The sequence below is a fragment of the Octopus bimaculoides genome, chromosome 26 (genome assembly GCF_046866305.1).
Source record: "Octopus bimaculoides isolate indiv1 chromosome 26, ASM4686630v1, whole genome shotgun sequence".
Classification (NCBI taxonomy): Eukaryota; Metazoa; Mollusca; class Cephalopoda; order Octopoda; family Octopodidae; genus Octopus; species Octopus bimaculoides.
The window spans coordinates 15,190,327-15,209,171 of NC_142953.1; the positions used below are offsets into that span (position 1 = coordinate 15,190,327).

The window sequence follows — 18,845 nt, forward strand, 5'->3', positions numbered from 1 at the left end:
ATTATGGATACAATGAAAAATGAGGACGGAATGACTTACCTGCCCCCCCCCCCCCCCGTAAGCAGGCAGTTTCATTTTACTGTTTTTATATAACGTTTTACTAACAGTTCAATATTCTGTCTTGTATCTGTTGGTTTTCCCTTTTCTTTTCTATTTTTTAAAAAATTTACACAAAGTCACTAATTGTTCAGTTCTTAAATTTCCTCACTTACCCTCATTTACACCAAATACTCTGTTAAATCTTCAAATGCCACCACCAGCGGCAATTTATCAAAATGATACTGTACTGGTGTCACTTCTAACTTTTCACCAAACAATTTCTTTAACCTTTCTCCTCTCTCACTTTCCAGCAGAACAGCTTTCAAACTTAAATTTTTCTCGTTGGATGACAAACTAATTCTAATTACATTCTTCGTTTTCACAATCTTTTTCTCTATCTGTACACTTTTTGTGTAATGTATCATATCTCTTACTTGTTTTCCTTTCGGTGTCTCTCTCTGATTTTCTTCACCAATCTCTTCTTTTGCTGGTATTTTTATCTCTGTATGTCTCTCATTCCTTATTGTTATCATTTCTCTTTTGTCTTCCTTTTTCTTCTGTACTTTCTCCTCCTTGCCGATTGTTGGTAAAGGTTTCTGTCTTCACTCCTCAACCCCATTACTTACTTTTGTTGGCCTTTCATTTTTCTCTCTGCGTCTCCATTTCCTTTTCTTTTCTTCCTAGGACTTTTTGGTGGTGAGTCCACGTTAATCCCCTTCTTCTTCACCACTGTATACTGTTCTTCCATACTTTGTTCTTCTACAATTGAAACTTCTTGTTGTTTTTTCTCTAACACCTCCTCTTCATGTTTCTGGGGACACTTAGCTTTCATGTGTCCCCGTACTCTACATTGATAGCATACGGGAGGTCTTCCTTCCACTACAACTCTCACCATCGTTTCGTTCGGCAACACCAATTCCTCTGCAATTTTGTGGAGGTCTGGTAAACTGATGTGGACCGACACCTCAAGGCTGTATCCCTAACAGTTTACCTCCGTAGTTCTTGTGATTTTAAATATTTTAGTTTCCTCTTTTGTATTATAGAGGATGGCTGCCACCAGCCATGCCTCGTCAATTTCTGGTGGCACTCTATCAATCCTCACTCTGGCCGCATATTTGCCACAGTAGGTTGGTAGTAGTACCCGCTCAGTTGATCTCAAGGGCATAGTGGTGTGTTTTATCACTTATTGTTCACTCATGAAGAGTACCTCAGGCTGTCTCCTTCTTTTCATAACAATTCATTACATTTCTTAAAATTCGTTTCGTTCAGTTGAATTTCTCTCACTTTCAAGACATCTGCCGTTAGATGTTTCTCAGTCACTGCACTATAACTGCTTACTGGAACTGGTTGACTTTCCATAATGTTCTTATTCACAACTTCATCCATAAATGGGGAAGAAAATAAAAATTCACAGATAACAATAAATGTAACAATTCAGTAATACAACAGTCAGGTGCGGTTGAACTTCAACAATTTAAACAAGACCCACATGAAGCAAACACAAATCAAATGCAACACGGAATCAAATGGATTGACTACAACACCAACATCCTCCATGGCTGTGTAGTCCTGGACAAACACTCCCTCTGGCAGCAGATGCAGATGTAGCGAAGACTTTGCCTGGCTGGTTGTAATGTCATAGTTTCTTGTTGTCTTTTCTAGTCTTTCCATTTCTCCTCTCTCCCTCTGTCACTCCTTTGTGTTCCCTCATCTATGATGTGTTGCCAATCTCCACGGTTGCTGGCTGCTGCTTCCCAGTTGCTGGCTGCTGCTTCCCAGTTGCTAATATTGATGTCACAGGCCTTCATGTCCCTTTTGTAGACATCCTTGTACTGTAACAACAGTCTTCTAACAGACCTAGTGCCCCTAGCATGCTCTCTGTAGAGTATGTCCTTGGAAATTCTGCCATCTACCATACGACTAACATGTCCAAGCCATCTCATACGTCTTTGTGTGAGGAGTGCAAATATTCTTGGTATTCCTGCCTACTTGAGAACATCTTTGTTAGGGACATGATCCTGCCATTTCATGCCAAGGATTTTCTGGAGGCAGTGCAGGCGAAAGATATTCAGGCGTCGCCCTTGGCATGTGTATGGCGTCCAGGTCTCACTGCCATACAGTAGAGTGCTAAGTACACATGCCTGGTAAATGTTCATTTTTGTGGTTTTGGTCAGCTTGTTGTTGTCCCATGCCCGTTTGGAGAGTTGGGCCATCACAGCAGCTGCCTTGCCAATGCGTATATTGAGCTCGGCATCAAGGGATAGGGTTAGAGTTAGTGGCTAGCATTAAGAAAGGGCATCCAACTGTAGAAACCTTGCTAGAACACAATGGAGCCTGGCACAGCCTCTTTGCTTGCCAGCCCTCAGTCAGACTGTCCAACCCATGCCAGCATGGAATGCGGATGCTAAAAGATGATAATGATTACATCAGGTGAGAAGAAAATAGGTAGAAATAATGAGTGATCTCGTTGACTTCCTGCCTAAACTCCAACTGCAACTAAAAAAACAAGGATGCCCGAGCTACATAAATGAAGAATTGGTTATAAATAGGGTTTCAACTGAGTTGCCACATGACAGAATAAAAAGATAAACAATTAGGGTCTCTCTCCCAATTCTGACACACAGCATCTTCTTTAAAAAAAACCCTGAAAAGTTCTTTTCTATCTTCAAGTTGAATAAATACATAAAGACTATTTCTACCTACGGTAGTGGGTAGTGATTTTCTTCATTACTTGAGGGAGTGATGATCCTGCCTGACACAAGTCCCGAACTCAGCTGGTTCCGGCTGATGTACCCGGTACGGGCCCCTATCCAGGGTTACGGAGAGGAGACAACCTTCAAAGAAATCAGGAGTGGAGTCCCATAGGCGGATTAGTGTTCAACTCGACATTCTTGCGGCAGCTCCTGCAACCAAGCTGGTGCTAAATGTAATGCTCTGCACTCCTTTAGACTACGTCAATAAAGTCAAGAGAGGAATCCTGATGATTGGGCTACCCAGGATTTTCTTACATCTAGCCCAGGCCTGCGCAAAACTGGAGAGGACACTTCAGTGCTGCTGTAAAAAGTGGCAGAAAAACCAGGGAGGTAACAGTCACAAGTGATAAGTCCATCCTGACTGGTGTTGGATATGGGTGCTACGGGTTATCTCTGACGGTGGGAGGGACCCTTGTGTCCCACTGGTCAGTTACTGCCCACCTCAAGCTGGTAGCTCCTGGTTAATAAGGTACTGACCTGCCACAGGCTGTCTGCTTCATTGGGTGCTTGGAGCTAAGAGTTTGACTCGAAAAGCTGTCTGCAACCTCTGCACCAGGCAAACAATCAAAAGACCAAAAAAACCACCAGTCTTGCGATTAGCAAGCTGGAACGTCAGGAACATGTGCCCTGGCATATCTGATGACCTACTCAGGGTTGAAGCCACAAGGGGTGAGCGTTCTGCCTGAGAAAGTCCATCACTCCAAGAAAATGGGCCGACCATACATTAACACTACCAGAATCTTGGACCCTACACAGTGGAAATGTTTCACTGTTTCTATCAAGGCTGCCCATCCTCCTCTGCTGAAAGTAGGTGGAATTATATCCAGGAAGCTTTGTATACCACATCAATAGATACTTTTGGCATGAGTGAAAGGTATAACCCAGACTGGTTCAGTGCCGGACTCGCAGAGATGGAAGCAGTTATCGAAACAAAGCGCACAGCTCTGATGCAATACAAGAGTGATTCTTCTACAAAGACAACTTGTAGAACTCATAAAGGCAAGAAGTAAAATCCAACTGACTGCCAGACACTGGCAAATAGATATTGGCAGGAAATCTGTCAGAGTATCCAGTCAGCTGCTGACAGTGGCAACACCCGCAGGATGTATTCCAGTTTGAAAAAGGCCCTCGGCCCATCCGCAACCAAGTCAGCCCCTCTGAAATCAACTACTGGAGATCTCATCAAAGACCAAAGCAAGCAAATGGATAGATGGGTGGAGTACTACCAGGATCTCTAGTCATGGGAGACCAAGGTCGCTGAAGCTGAAATCAAGGCTGTCAAGACCTTGCCACCCATGTGCGAACATGACAGTCTGCCGTCCATAACAGAGCTTACCAAGGCTATTGACTCCCTAGCCAGTGGCAAGGCTCTGGAAAAAGATGGTATCCCCTCAGAGATCATCAAAGCCAGCCTGCTTCAGCACCTTCATGAGATTCTGTGTCAGTGCTGGGAAGAGGGTACAGTCCCTCAGGATATGCGGGATGCTAACATCATTACGCTTTACAAAAACAAAGGTGACCATCGTGATTGCAACAATTACCGTGGAATATCTCTTCTCAGCACTGTTGGAAAGACCTTTGCCCATGTAATCCTGTCCAGGCTACAACTGCTTGCTTCTCGAATTTAATAAAAGAAAATAAGAGAAATCTGAAGGAAATTTATCTGCTTTCGGTTTCTTATTATATAGAAGTCTTCTTTCTTCCATCCAGCCATCGATGTAGTGGTCAATGTGGATAGATAGATAAATCAATCGACATAGAGTAGGAAAGATAAATTGAATATTGAAATGTTATTTTCTTGTCAGTCACAATAGTACATGATGTTTAAAATTTCCCTCACCTCAACACTATATTTCTCTCTCATTTTTCTTCTCTCTTCAACAAACAATTTGAACCATGTAATTCCCCTCTCTCTCTGTCATTCTCATTTCTCTCTTTCTCTTCACCTCTCACTTCTCCTTACTATATGACACAGCCTAATGCATCAATTGGCAATAGATCCTCTTCTCTCTCCATTTCTCTGCCTCTCACTCTCAATAAAATTGACCTCCTTTCTCTAACCTCACCACCTGAACATTACTCCCCTGCCCAACATTCTATTCTTAACACTCTTTCTCTATATCTCTCCCTTCCACTAACCATTTGGCCTTAACTTATTCATATACAGATACTCAAAGTGAGGAAATCAGTGACACATAAACATACAAAAATGGAGAGAGAGAAGGAAGGAAATCACAAACTAAATAGTGAAAACAGAATTTAATCTTGAAACTAGGAAGTAAAACAACGATATTCATTTCTTGACGATTATTTCATCGACATTACATCATTTACAAAGATGGATGTTTATATGAAACTTCCGTCGCAAACTGTCGACGAACTTACTCTAATCAATGAGGTTCTGGATGCTTTACTGTCTGGTAAGCATATTACATCTGCAAATTATGAAGCTATAACATCACAAACTAAAGATAGCAACAAAATTCGAGAAATGTTGACAGTTTTAAAAAAAAGAGACTGCTCTCCTAGAATATTCATGGACATACTTTCCAAAACTGGTAACAAAGTGTTAGCGAAAGTATACCAAAAGGAAATGGAGAAAAAAATTGAACAAGGAAGACCAATGCCACAAACAAGAATCAAACGGAAAGTAATTATTTTGCAAGGTAACAATCAATACCAAATATTACTTGAATGTTTTTCAGGAAGTAATCCAGACTGGGATGTATCAACTCTTTTAGGCTCTGTAAGCAAATTAAAGGATGAACTTGCTTCCATACCAGAAAATACTTACAGTTATTTTGATATTATTGTTGAATGTGATGAAGATTATAATAATATTACGAATGAAAGTCTGAAAACAATTTTGCCTAGTATTGAAAAAGAACACTTACCAAAATTTCCACCAGGCATCATCACATTTTTGATAATTGTAGATGAGAATGATGATAATGGTTATATTTTTCATTCTGACACAAAACCTGTGAGTTTTGGTGATGCTAAGTTTCCCAAACCTGTCTTTAGAATATTGAAAAAAAACTTCTTGCATCAATTCATAAAAGCTTTCTTAAAAAGTGAGGAAACGTTCAATATTTACATTGATAAAAAATTCCTATCAGAAAAAAGTCTCGTAGATAGGAAACCGGTAGAAGAAACAACGGACAAAAGGAAAATATTTATTCTGGGAGGAATTGAACAAGACGAAAAATTACAAACATCTTGAAGGAAGTAATCCAGACTGGGATGTATCAACTCCTTTAGGCTCTGTAAGTAAATTAAAGGATGACCTTGCTTCTATACCTCGAAAGAAATTCAGTTTTTTCGATGTTATTGTTTTATGTGATGATCAATTTAATGACATTACTTATGAAAGTCTGAAAACAATGATACCTCGTATTGAAAAAGAGCTCTTACCAATATTTCTGCCAAGCATCATCACATTTTTGATAATTGTTGATGGGAATGATGATAATGGATATGTTTTTCATTCTGACACAAAACCCGTGAGTTTTGGTGATGCTCAGATTTCCAAACCTGTCTTTAGAATATTGAAAAAAACTTCTTGCATGAATTCATAGAAGATTTCTTCATACACGACAAAATGTTCAATATTTTCATTGATGGAAAATTCCATTTGGAAAGCCATTTTATGAAAAGGAAGCCATGGGAAGGAAAAACAGACAAAAGGAAAGTATTTATTCTGGCAGGTTTGACCGAAGACGAAATGTTACGTGAATGTTTTTCAGGAAGTAATCCAGACTGGGATGTATCAACTCTTTTAGGTTCTGTAAGCAAATTAAAGGATGAACTTGCTTCCATACCAGAAAATACTTACAGTTATTTTGATATTATTGTTGTATGTGATGAAGATTATAATAGCATTACGAATGAAAGTCTGAAAACAATTTTGCATTGTATTGAAAAAGAACTCTTACCAAAATTTCCACCAGGCATCATCACATTTTTGATAATTGTTGATGAGAATGATGATAAAGGTTATATTTTTCATTCTCACACAAAACTTGTGAGTTTTGGTGATGCTAAGTTTCCCAAACCTGTCTTTAGAATATTGAAAAAAAACTTCTTGCATCAATTTATAAAAGCTTTCTTAAAAAGTAAGGAAATGTTCAATATTTACATTGATAAAAAATTCCTATCAGAAAAAAGTCTTGTAGATAAGAAACCGGTAGAAGAAACAACGGACAAAAGGAAAATATTTATTCTGGAAGGAAGTGAACAAGACGAAAAATTACACAATCATTTTGAAGGACGTAATCCAGACTGGGATGTATCACTTATTTTAAGCTCTCTAACCAAGTTAATGGAGAGAATTGCTTCTATACCTCCAAATAAATTCAGTTTTTTTGATGTTATTGTTTTATGTAATGATCAATTTAATGACATTACTTATGAAAGTCTGAAAACAATGACACCTCGTATTGAAATATTGAAAAAGAACTCTTACCAATATTTCCACCAAGCATCATCACATTTTTGATAATTGTTGATGGGAACGATGATAATGGCTATGTTTTTCATTCTGACACAAAACCCGTGAGTTTTGGTGATGCTCAGATTTCCAAACCTGTCTTTAGAATATTGAAAAAAACTTCTTGCATGAATTCATAGAAGATTTCTTCAAACACGACGAAATGTTCAATATTTTCATTGATGGAAAATTCCATTTGGAAAGCCATTTTATGAAAAGGAAGCCATGGTAAGGAAAAACAGACAAAAGGAAAATATTTATTCTGGAAGGAATAAAAGAAAACTATATATTACACGAACATTTTGAAGGAAGTAATCTAGACTGGGATGTATCACTTATTTTAAGCTCTCTAACCAAATTAATGGAGGAAATTGCTTCTGTACCTCCAAATAAATTCAGTTATTTTGATATTATTGTTGAATGTGATGAATATTATAACAACATTACGAATGAAAGTCTGAAAACAATTTTGCCTCGTATTGAAAAAGAGCTCTTACCAAAATTTCCACCAGGCATCATCACATTTTTGATAATTGTTGATGGGAATAATGATAATGGTTATGTTTTTTATTCTGACACAAAACCTGCAAGTTTTGGTGATGCTCAGATTTCCAAACCTGTCTTTAGAATATTGAAAAAAAAGTTCTTGCATGAATTCATAGAAGATTTCTTCAAAAGTGAGGAAACGTTCAATATTTTCATTGATGGAAATTTCCAATCAGGAAGCACTGTTAGAAATAGGAAGTCATGGGAAGAAAAAATAAACTAAAGGAAAAGATTTATTCTGGGAGGTGAGAATCAATACAAAATATTCTACAAACAATTTTCAAGAAATAATCCAGACTGGGATGTATCGTTTATTCTAAATTCATTAAACAAATATTCCAATACCAGAAAATAGATTCAGTTATTTTGATATTAAAGTTTCCCGTGATAAAGACAAGACATTTTTTAATGGAAGTCTAAAAACATATCTTCTAAGAAAGAGGAAATGCTACCAAAATATCCATCAAGTCTCGTCGAAATTTTTTTATAATTGTTAATGAGATGGATGACATCAAATGTACCTAGGCTTTGATTGCATTATTGAAAGAAGAGTTTTCCATGAATTCTGGGATTCTTTCATTAAAAGTAAGGAAATGTTCAATGTTTGAATTTGGAAAGCTGATAGAAGAAAAGAGCTAAGATTACAAGTTTATTGCAGAGAAAAACTTTTGTGAATCTTGGCGTTTTAACTGATAAATTAACATTTCATTATATACTAAAAGCCAATTAACTCGTGGTACAACTAACAATGGCACCAACTGCTTTAAATATCCTAAAATCAGAGACAATAATAAATTGTTGTTTTATGGAAAGTAAGGAAATATAAGGTTTAATCTGACTAAAATATATTTTAGTAGCATAAATATTTTTCATTATTACCTTTCTGAAGTTCTTTTGCTTAACTTTTTTCTGTGATGGACATATCTGCACACATTCCTTTTATTCTGACTTTCTCATTAGCAGCCACACAGATGTAGCAAACAATTATACAGAATGGACATCTACAAATAAATTTTGTACTCACAAACAACTAAAGAATCTTGAGTATTTCTTATATATCGTAATGATTAACACTTTTATATCTTTAATAAATGGCCATCATAGTAATTAATTTTGTTCTTCATTCATTCCTTCAAAGTATTATGACATTCCATTCCTTCTTGCTCTATATATATGTGTGTATATATATATATATATATATGTAAATGAAACATTCAAACACTGAGATTTGAAGTTAGCTGTTACTACTGTTCATATCATCTATGGATAAATTCTAAATTTGATGATATCACCAGTAGTGACATAGGTGGATCACAGTTATAATAGCTTTAAACAGCTATGAATTATAAATTTGCACGAAGTGTGATGATGCTTAACAAGCATCTACCTGCTAGAAATAAAAGCTAAGTCTTAAATTAATCCACCGTAGCGCACCAATATAACAGAGAAAAACAGTATGTGAGGAAACCAGAAAGAATTAAAACATCTAACAGCACAAATAAAAATATTATGCAATTAGGGATATCCACAAACCAGGTTTCGGCTTTTGGGTATAGATATATATATATATATATATATATATATATATATATATATATATATATATATATACATATATATATATATATATATACATATATATACATATATATATATATATATACATATATATATATATATATATATATATATATATATATATACATATATATATGTATATATATATATAGATAGATAGATAGATAGATTGATACACACACACACACACACAGGGTGGGGGTGCTGAAAAATTCCTGGCTTTGGGTAAAAGAAAGTACAGGAGGATCAGTTAATTATCATTTTATTGAAGATATTCCCTTCTCAGATTCACACACTTATTGCAGCGGTCTTCCATTTTGCTAAGCCCTGTAAAAGACCTTGGAAGGGTTGGTCCTCAAACCAGATCTTTCGTGATACAGTAATCCCTCACCTATCATGGTTCATTATTTAAGCTTACATTGATTCCTCAGTGGTGTTGTTTTGCATTTATAATAAAATATATAAAAATTATAGAAATGATAAAAAAAATATACATATATAGGTGCAGGAGTGGCTGTGTGGTAAGTAGCTTGCTTACCAACCACATGGTTCCGGGTTCACTCCCACTGTGTGGCACCTTGGGCAAGTGTCTTCTATTATAGCCTTGGGCCAACCAAAGCCTTGTGAGTGGATTTGGTAGACAGAAACTGAAAGAAGCCCGTCGTATATATATATATATAGATACGTGTATGTATGTGTGTGTTTGTGTGTCTGTGTTTGTCCCCCCAACATCGCTTGACAACCGATGCTGGTGTGTTTACGTCCCCGTAACTTAGCGGTTCAGCAAAGAGACCGATAGAATAAGTACTAGGCTTCCAAAGAATAAGTCCTGGGGTCGATTTGCTCGACTGAAGGCTGTGCTCCAGCATGGCCGCAGTCAAATGACTGAAACAGGTAAAAGAGTAAAAGAGATATATACAGTACAGTACTGTTTCTGCTTTCTGGATTTTCACCTATTACAGGGGTTTTTGGAATGTAACACCTATGATAGTCGAGGGATTAGTGTATCCTGGAAGCCAAGAACTGTTTTTGTGTGTGTGTTTCTTAAGACATACATCTTAATGGTTAGAATATTGTACTCCATGTCACTAGATTAATGTTTCAATACCCTGGATGCTTGTGAATTCAAGCAAAACACTTTCTTTCACCTGAACCCCAGTCCACTCAGTTGCAAAGGGGTAGACCTGTGATGGAATAGCATTATTCTATTCGGCAGGAGTGGGGAATGTTGGCTTCGTCCACCTTGGCAGCAGGGGGCTATCGTTCAACAGCTACAACTGTGTGTAGAGGTGCATTGTAACCAGTGGTGTATAACAACAAAATGTCTGATACCCTGATATATATGTGTCTAGATGTGTGTGTGTGTGTGTATATATCTATATATATATATATATAAAGGAGAAAAGAAAATGGAGATGAGGAAGTTAAGAATTGTCTATTATTAACAGCAAATTGGTCATGCTAAAATAAATTGATAAGCCCACATATAACATCCAAAGTTATGTCTTTTTCCTCTGATGAAATTATACTCATGTCACATAAATGTAAATTTAATGTACAAATTTCTAATTAAATTATTGAGCATTAATTGAAACAGCTGTATGAAGCAAAGACGACCAATTTGTTGTTAATAATAAACAATTATTTTTTTCTATTAAATGGATATAAACTATATGTTTTATAGATACCTATTGCTTTAAGAAAATTCATTCCCTAAAATACTAGGTATTGAACCAGTATTTCCTTGGATGAAACCATCCCTTCATGAGGTTAACGTATCTTCTAATTAAATTTCATATATGTATATAACAAAGGAGTGGGTGTATTTCCACACAGGAAAAACTAGAGGAAAATTTGTTGAAAATGCACCTGAATTTCAAAACTAGTTTCAGTAATATTTTTTGTTTATGAATGGTAAAAATTTAAACTGGCGAAGTAGAAAGACGCACATATATATGTATATACAAGTGGAGACGCAATGGCCCAGTGGTTAGGGCAGCGGATTTGCGGTCATAGGATTGCGGTTACGATTCCCAGACCAGGTGTTGTGAGTGTTTATTGAGCGAAAACACCTAAAGCTCCACGAGGCTCCGGCAGGGGATGGTGGTAAACCCTGCTGTACTCTTCCACCACAACTTTCTCTCACTCTTACTTCCTGTTTCTATTGTGCCTGTAATTCAAAGGGTCAGCCTTGTCACACTGTGTCATGCTGAATATCCCTGAGAACTACGTTAAGGGTACAAGTGTCTGTGGAGTGCTCAGCCACTTGCACATTAATTTCACGAGCAGGCTGTTCCGTTGATCGGATCAACTGGAACCCTCGATGGAGTGCCAACAACAACATATGTATATACACACACACACATATTCTTTTATTCTTTTACTTGTTGTAAGCAATTTTTATGCATTTCATTTTATACCAATTTATAAAATCTATTTTTTACTACAGTTTAAAATTTGTTAAATAAAAATTTCAATTTGTTTTCATTTGTTACAGTTTTTGTGTTTTGTCTCAATAATGAATACTTTTTCTTGCTGTACAAATTGTTGCCTGTAATCAAAGAGGACGAGCAGGAATGATAATATTGCTAAATATCTGAACCGGGAAAAGTACAAAACAGGAAAGGGAAATCTAAAAATGTTACAGCTGAAGTTAGAACCAAACATTTAAGTTATATTCAAATGTAAAAAAATACCCACTGCCACTTCTTTCGATCCTAACTCTCCCCTACAATGAATATTCCATGAGGAACTTCCTCTTTTTCTTCCCTATCAAATAAAATATGAACGGTTGAAGCATTTCTCCTGTCTTACAAATTTCAAAACCGCTCAGCTACTCCCCTCTCATGTTTTCCCAACCATAATTGAGCCGACATTTACACATAAACAAATGTGATCCCATCTGAATGTACGAGTGACTGTATTACACTTTAACTTACCTGCTAACTGTCATATAGCTCGTAGATTCCTGTCAGCTTAGAAATAATGACATGCAATTGGTGTGGTATACATAGGTAGGTAGTCTTTCTCTTTTCAATATATAAACACTCATACATGAATGAACATGCCTGACATTTTTCCATGTATTAATAATACCTGTGTAATGTGGTTTTTAGGCCACCAGCTCCAACCAATCTTTACTGCTCCACATGTTCCTTTATAATGAACCAGGGTAGATTTTATCAAACCAAAAAATGACTTGAAACAAATTTACATCATTTTTATATCTTACAGTAAATCAGGATACGACAAGGAAAGGGAGATTGCAGCTATGGCCAATGCCAGTGTTGCATGACCAGCCCATTTAAAAGTATCCTTGAAGCATCAGGTGATATATGCTTGAGAAGACCTGTTGAGTCATATCAAATTGAAATCATAGCCGTGGCCAGTGCTGCCTGACTGGCTTCCGTGCCAGTGGCACATAAAATGCCCCATCCAAACATGGTCAATGCCAGTGCCCCCTGACTGGCTCCCATACCAGTGGCATGTAAAAGGCACCTTCTAAACATGTTCGAAGCACCCACTACACTATTGGAGTGGTTGGGGTTAGGAAGGGCATCCAGCTGTAGAAACCTTGCCAGATCAGATTGAAGCCTGCTGTAGTCCACTGGCTTGCCTGTCCTTGGTCAAACCGTCCAACCCATGTCAGCATGGAAAGCAGACGGTAAACTCAGTTACTTTGCCTCTGTGAGGCCCAACACTTGAAAGGAACTCAGCCATTTTGCCTCCGTGAGGCCCAAGCCTCTTTGCCTCTGTGAGGCCCAATGCTTGAAAGGAACTCAGCCACTATCAACCTGAAAAGGATGAAAGGCAAAGTTGACCTCAGTGGAATTGGAACTCCAAACATTAAGTCAGATAAAATACTACTAAAGAGTTTGACTGGCATGCTAACGATTCTACCTCGCATGCTAATGCTTCTGCTAGTTTGCTGTCTTAGTGTGTTCAGTAATAATAATAATTCTTTTATTGGCCACCTGTTTGATGGCCAATGCATCGTTTTTGGTTGGAGTTTGAGATTGCAACAAACCAGGGAGTGGTTTGTGTCACAGTCTGAAAGGACCAAATCAGGAGCACATTCCTCAAATCTAGCTGGTGTCAGTGTCCTGAGCGAGGAGACCCTGTGTCGATCTTTGGTGTGAAAGTAGGTGTTGGTGACACACAGTCCATGGAGTATGCAGAGCTCAAGCAGTTGTTGCCCATTTTCATTCATGTTGCCAAACCAATACTGACCCAGAAACCCTGGCCAGGAGACATGATCAGTTCCCACTCTGGTGGTGAAGTTGCCAAGTAGCACCGGCTATTCTCAACTTGGGATTGCTTTTATTTTCCAAGAGAGCTGATTGTAGAACATATTTGGCATCTTGTGAGGAATGGAATGTTTGAGCATAAACACTGATAAGGTTGACAGACCCATCAGAAGTGTGCAACTGAAGTGAGAATATCCACTTTGAACCGTCACTGTTGAGTTCTACCAACTTTAGCAGAGTTCTTCATGGCAAAGCCAACACCATGCTCTCTGACATCATCTATGCCTTTCCCTTGCCAGATAAAGCTATAGTCTCTTTCACGAAGGGACCCACATTTCCTGGAGTGCTGCAATGTCCACTCTGAGTCGTAGCAGTTTGTTATTGATCACTGCTGTCTTGCATGTGTCACTGATCTTTTGAAGGTCCTTACATTCCAACATCCAAACCAGAGTTGCTTGCTTGCCTCTTTTCTCCAGAGTGCAAGCCTGGACAGGTTTTCATGGGAGATCAGCAGTTGCCCCAACCTCTTCTCTGCCACCAGTGTTATCCAAGGGAAGGGCAGGGGCCAATACAACTTGGCATCAGTGAGGCCACAGGAGTTGCAAGAGTGAGGTTGTCTACAGCATTGAACTGCCTTAGAAACTCCGGCTCCTGATTTATCCTCGGGGTTTACTCCTGAAGCCTTTCCCTTAAGACGGTATTGCCTCAAGGCAGTGGAGTTGTGATTTATTGCTGCTGTCTTAAGAGGGCAAGGGCTCAATAAGCAGCATAACTAATTACGAGAGTGGCTTATTTGGATGGCTGTTGGCTATTCAAAGTTCACCTGCCCTTTCACAGGTTTTGTATCTAATCCTTCAGGAGTTTTAAGCAGACTACAGTCTGGCTTGTTACTATGGAAAGAGGCACCAATGTGTCTATGACTTTCGATTGGCTAAAATTACCTAAAATTTGCACCTTATAAAAGCTATTAACTTATTAGTCATAAATTTATGGCAAAAATAAATTTTATGTTCCAAATTAGCATACAAAACTACACCAGTACACCAATTTTGAAAACAATTGGAACAAAATGAGAAATAGCAACATGTTATATGACGTAGTTGGTGGATATTGTTTTTTTTTTCAATCGTAATTAGAGCATTAGTGCATCGTAATATGGTGCTAAATGCTCAGCATCGCTAAATATGTTTACTGTATGTAACCATAAATACATTGGACATTATGTTTATGAATGCATATAATAAACATATTTAGTATCACTGAAAATTTAAGCCCATTTTACGATGCGTTAGTGCTCTCATTATGAATGAAAAATGCTAATAACTCCAACAACACCATTTAATGTCTAGTCCTTTCCTTCCTTAGATTATGGAATAGTTTAAAGAGGATTTGGCTGCTATTTCTAGCAGATCATCTTTGTTGTCTTTGCTGGTTTCCATGAGAACCGACAGTTCCCATCGATGTCTTCAATTGGCTGGGAGATAAATAAGTCGGCTTATTGTTAAACAATGGAGTCCTTGGTTGTAGCCACCGAAAAGTGAACGAAAGTCTTTTTTTTTTATGTTTGGCACAGAATTCCTCGATATGAATTCGTGTAAATCTGACAAGAATTAATGGTACTTTTTGGTTATCCATTAAAAAACTTGGTTATTCCCATTGAAAAATTTGGTTATCTCCCCACTAAAAAATCGAGTGAATGTGGTGACAAGAAATTGGATTAAAAGAGATCTTTTTGATTCAATATTTCAACACATTGTTGATGTTTGGCCCCCTCAATAGGCATTCCATGATTTATTATAGAATTATCTCAGATTCAGTAAGATGTTTAATCATTTCAGTTTTCATGTTTATTAATTTTTTCAGTTTTGTATGATTTGTTATAAAAATATTATCTAATTCATTAAGATGTTTACTCTTTTCGTTTATCACGTTTATTTATTTTTCCCGTTTTGTATGATTTGTTATAAAAATATCAGATTCAAAACGATGTTTCGTTTCACTTTCTGTTTATTAATTTTTCCACTTTTTTTTTTTTTTGGTTTTATTGGGGGTTAAACAATTTTTTTAGTTGAAAGAGATAATCAGAAGTACCGCTATTTCTCGTAAAACGTGGTGGGAAGAGAGGAAATAATACAATTTTTTAATAGGGGTAAGATAACCAAAAAAGTATCGAATTAATTGTCGGTACGGCAGGTACTCAGAAATCATAGGAGAGGATAAGATAAAATTGATCTCCAATTACCCGGTGTTGGAGATGGATGGGTGGGAGTAATTGGAAATCAATTTCGACTCCCCACCCCTCCACCCCTGAGAAAGCGATTTCATGTTAGGCGAGGTCACCTGGATGGAAATCTCCCTCGCTATCCTCCGAGGTAATGCCTGTTGGTGTCATAAGAAATGTTAAAATATGATAGAAAGTGACCTTTAGGCGAAGGTAAAGAATACGAACCCCCGGTGTTTAGGGTTAGGGATTTTGTTACGCCGAAAACGGGTGGCGTGCGTATTCTTTACCGCGACCATGCTTTACTTAGACTATTTGCTATTTTATTTACCTTACATTGCCATTTTTGTTGTCTCTGCACCCGTCTTTGAGAAATGATCTGAATTGCACCCGGAAGTAAGGGACTAGTTTTTCGTGCGATCTTACGTTGGTTTTACACCGTTTTCCAAAATGAATGTTTACGTGAAACTTTTACCACAAATTGTCAAGAATCTCACTCAAATCGATGATGTTCTGGATTATTTACAGTCTGGTGGCCATATCACAACTAGAAATTACGAAATTATAAAATCACAAAATACAGACAGCAACAGCATTCGGAAAATGTTGGACATTTTACAAAAAAGAAATTGTTCTCCTCAAACGTTCGTGGACATTCTTTGCAAAACAAGCAACGAACACTTAATGAAAATATTCCAGACGGAAATGAAAAGCGAAGTTGTTCAAGAAAAACCAATGCCGCGAGCAAAAAACAAACGGAAAGTATTTATTCTGGCAGGTCTGACCGAAGACGAAATATTACGTGAATGTTTTTCAGGAAGTAATCCGAACTGGAATGTATCAACTCTTTTAGGCTCTGTAAGCAAATTAAAGGAGGAAATTGTTTCCATACCAGAAAATACTTACAGATATTTTGATATTATTGTTGTATGTGATGAAGATTATAATAACATTACGAATGAAAGTCTGAAAACAATTTTGCCTAGTATTGAAAAAGAGCTCTTACCAAAATTTCCACCAGGCATCATCACATTTTTGATAATTGTTGATGAGAATGATGATAATGGTTATATTTTTCATTCTGACACAAAACCTGTGAGTTTTGGTGATGCTAAGTTTCCCAAACCTGTCTTTAGAATATTGAAAAAAAAGTTCTTGCATCAATTCATAAAAGCTTTCTTAAAAAGTGAGGAAACGTTCAATATTTACATTGATAAAAAATTCCTATCAGAAACAAGTCTCGTAGATAGGAAACCGGTAGAAGAAACAACGGACAAAAGGGAAATATTTATTCTGGAAGGAATTGAACAAGACGAAATATTACACCAACATTTTGAAAGAAGTAATCTAGACTGGGATGTATTAACTCTTTTAGGCTCTGTAAGTAAATTAAAGGATAGACTTGATTCTATACCTCCAAATAAATTCTGTTTTTTTGATGTTATTGTTTTATGTGATGATCAATTTAATGACATTACTTATGAAAGTTTGAAAAAAATGATACCTCGTATTGAAAAAGAGCTCTTACCAATATTTCCACCAAGCATCATCACATTTTTGATAATTGTTGATTGGAATGATGATAATGGTTATGTTTTTCATTCTGACACAAAACCTGTGAGTTTTGGTGATGCTCAGATTTTCAAACCTGTCTTTAGAATATTGAAAAAAAAGTTCTTGCATGAATTCATAGAAGATTTCTTCAAACACAACGAAATGTTCAATATTTTCATTGATGGAAAATTCCATTTGGAAAGCCGTTTTATGAAAAAGAAGCCATGGGAATGAAAAACAGACAAAAGGAAAATATTTATTCTGGAAGGAATGAAACAAAACGATATATTACACGAACATTTTGGAGGAAGTAATCCAGATCGGGACACATCATTTAATTTAAACACTTTAAATTCGTTAATGGAAGAAATTGCTTTTAATACCAGAGAATAATTTCCGTTATTTTGATATTATTGCTGAATGTGATGAAGACTATAATGACATTATTAATGAAAGTCTGAAAACAATGCTATCCAAATATCCATCAAGCATCATCACTTTTTTGATAATTGTTAATGCAATGGATGATAACAAAACTCAATCTCAACCTGAGATTAACAATGATACCCAGGCTGTGATTGCATTATTGAAAAGGGAGTTTTTCCCTGAATTCTGGAAATCTTTCATTGAAAGTAAGGAAATGTTCAATGTTTTCATTCGAAAAGCTGATACAAGAAAAGAGCTAAGATTACAAACTTATGGAAGGGAAGAACTTTCGTGAATCTTGGAGTTTTAAGTGACGAATTAACATTTTATTATATACTAAAAGACACTTAACATGTAATACAATTAATATTTTTAATATTGCAGAATCGCAGACAATAATAAATTGTTGTTTTATGGCATTTGGAAACTAAACAAATATAAGGCTTATATTAGATTTAATCCGACTAAAATATATTTTAGTTGCATACTCTTTTACTTGTTTCAGTCATTTGACTGCAGCCATGCTGGAGCACCACCTTTAGTCGAGAAAATCGACCCCAGGACTTATTCTTTGGAAGCCTAGTACTTATTCCATTGGTCTCTTTTTGCCGAACTGCTAAGTTACGGGGGCGTAAACACACCAGCATCGGTTGTCAAGCGATGGTGGGGGGACAAACACAGACACACAAACACACATACATATATACAACGGGCTTGTTTCAATTTCCGTCTACCAAATCCACTCACAAGGCTTTGGTCGGCCCGAGGCTATAGTAGAAGACACTTGCCCAAGGTGCCACGCAGTGGGACTGAACCCGGAACCATGTGGTTGGTAAGCAAGCTACTTACCACACAGCCACTCCTGCGCATAAATATTTTTTGTTCTTATATTTCATATGTTTGGGTTTTTTTCTTTTCTAATTGAGTGGAATCTAATATGAATATCTATCTACCTACACACACACACACAGAACCATGCTAATAGCTTAGGA

General features: G+C 36.9%; 2 protein-coding genes across 2 annotated transcripts; both read left to right on the forward strand.

Annotated features, from left to right (window-relative positions):
- The first annotated feature begins 4,994 nt into the window (after nt 1-4,994).
- Nucleotides 4,995-7,529, forward strand: LOC149130954 (uncharacterized). Its single transcript, XM_089342781.1, is given in 3 exon segments — nt 4,995-6,008; nt 6,010-6,344; nt 6,347-7,529. Coding segments are annotated over 3 exon segments (2,157 nt in total). The 5' UTR covers nt 4,995-5,130; the 3' UTR covers nt 7,291-7,529.
- An 8,779-nt stretch (nt 7,530-16,308) lies between these two features.
- LOC149130955 (uncharacterized) lies at nt 16,309-18,287 on the forward strand. The gene is made up of 2 exons (XM_089342782.1): nt 16,309-17,512; nt 17,946-18,287. Exons 1-2 carry the CDS (start codon nt 16,324-16,326, stop codon nt 18,146-18,148), a joined length of 1,392 nt encoding a protein of 463 aa, XP_089198908.1. The 5' UTR covers nt 16,309-16,323; the 3' UTR covers nt 18,149-18,287.
- The last annotated feature ends 558 nt before the right edge of the window (nt 18,288-18,845 follow it).

Bases quoted from the DNA above. Each gene is read 5' to 3' on its own strand.
- LOC149130955 (XM_089342782.1), top strand. From the start codon at position 16,324: ATGAATGTTTACGTGAAACTTTTACCACAAATTGTCAAGAATCTCACT. The intron at 17,513-17,945 runs TTTTCAAACCTG...TAATTGTTAATG, and splicing joins GAGTTTTGGTGATGCTCAGA to CAATGGATGATAACAAAACT.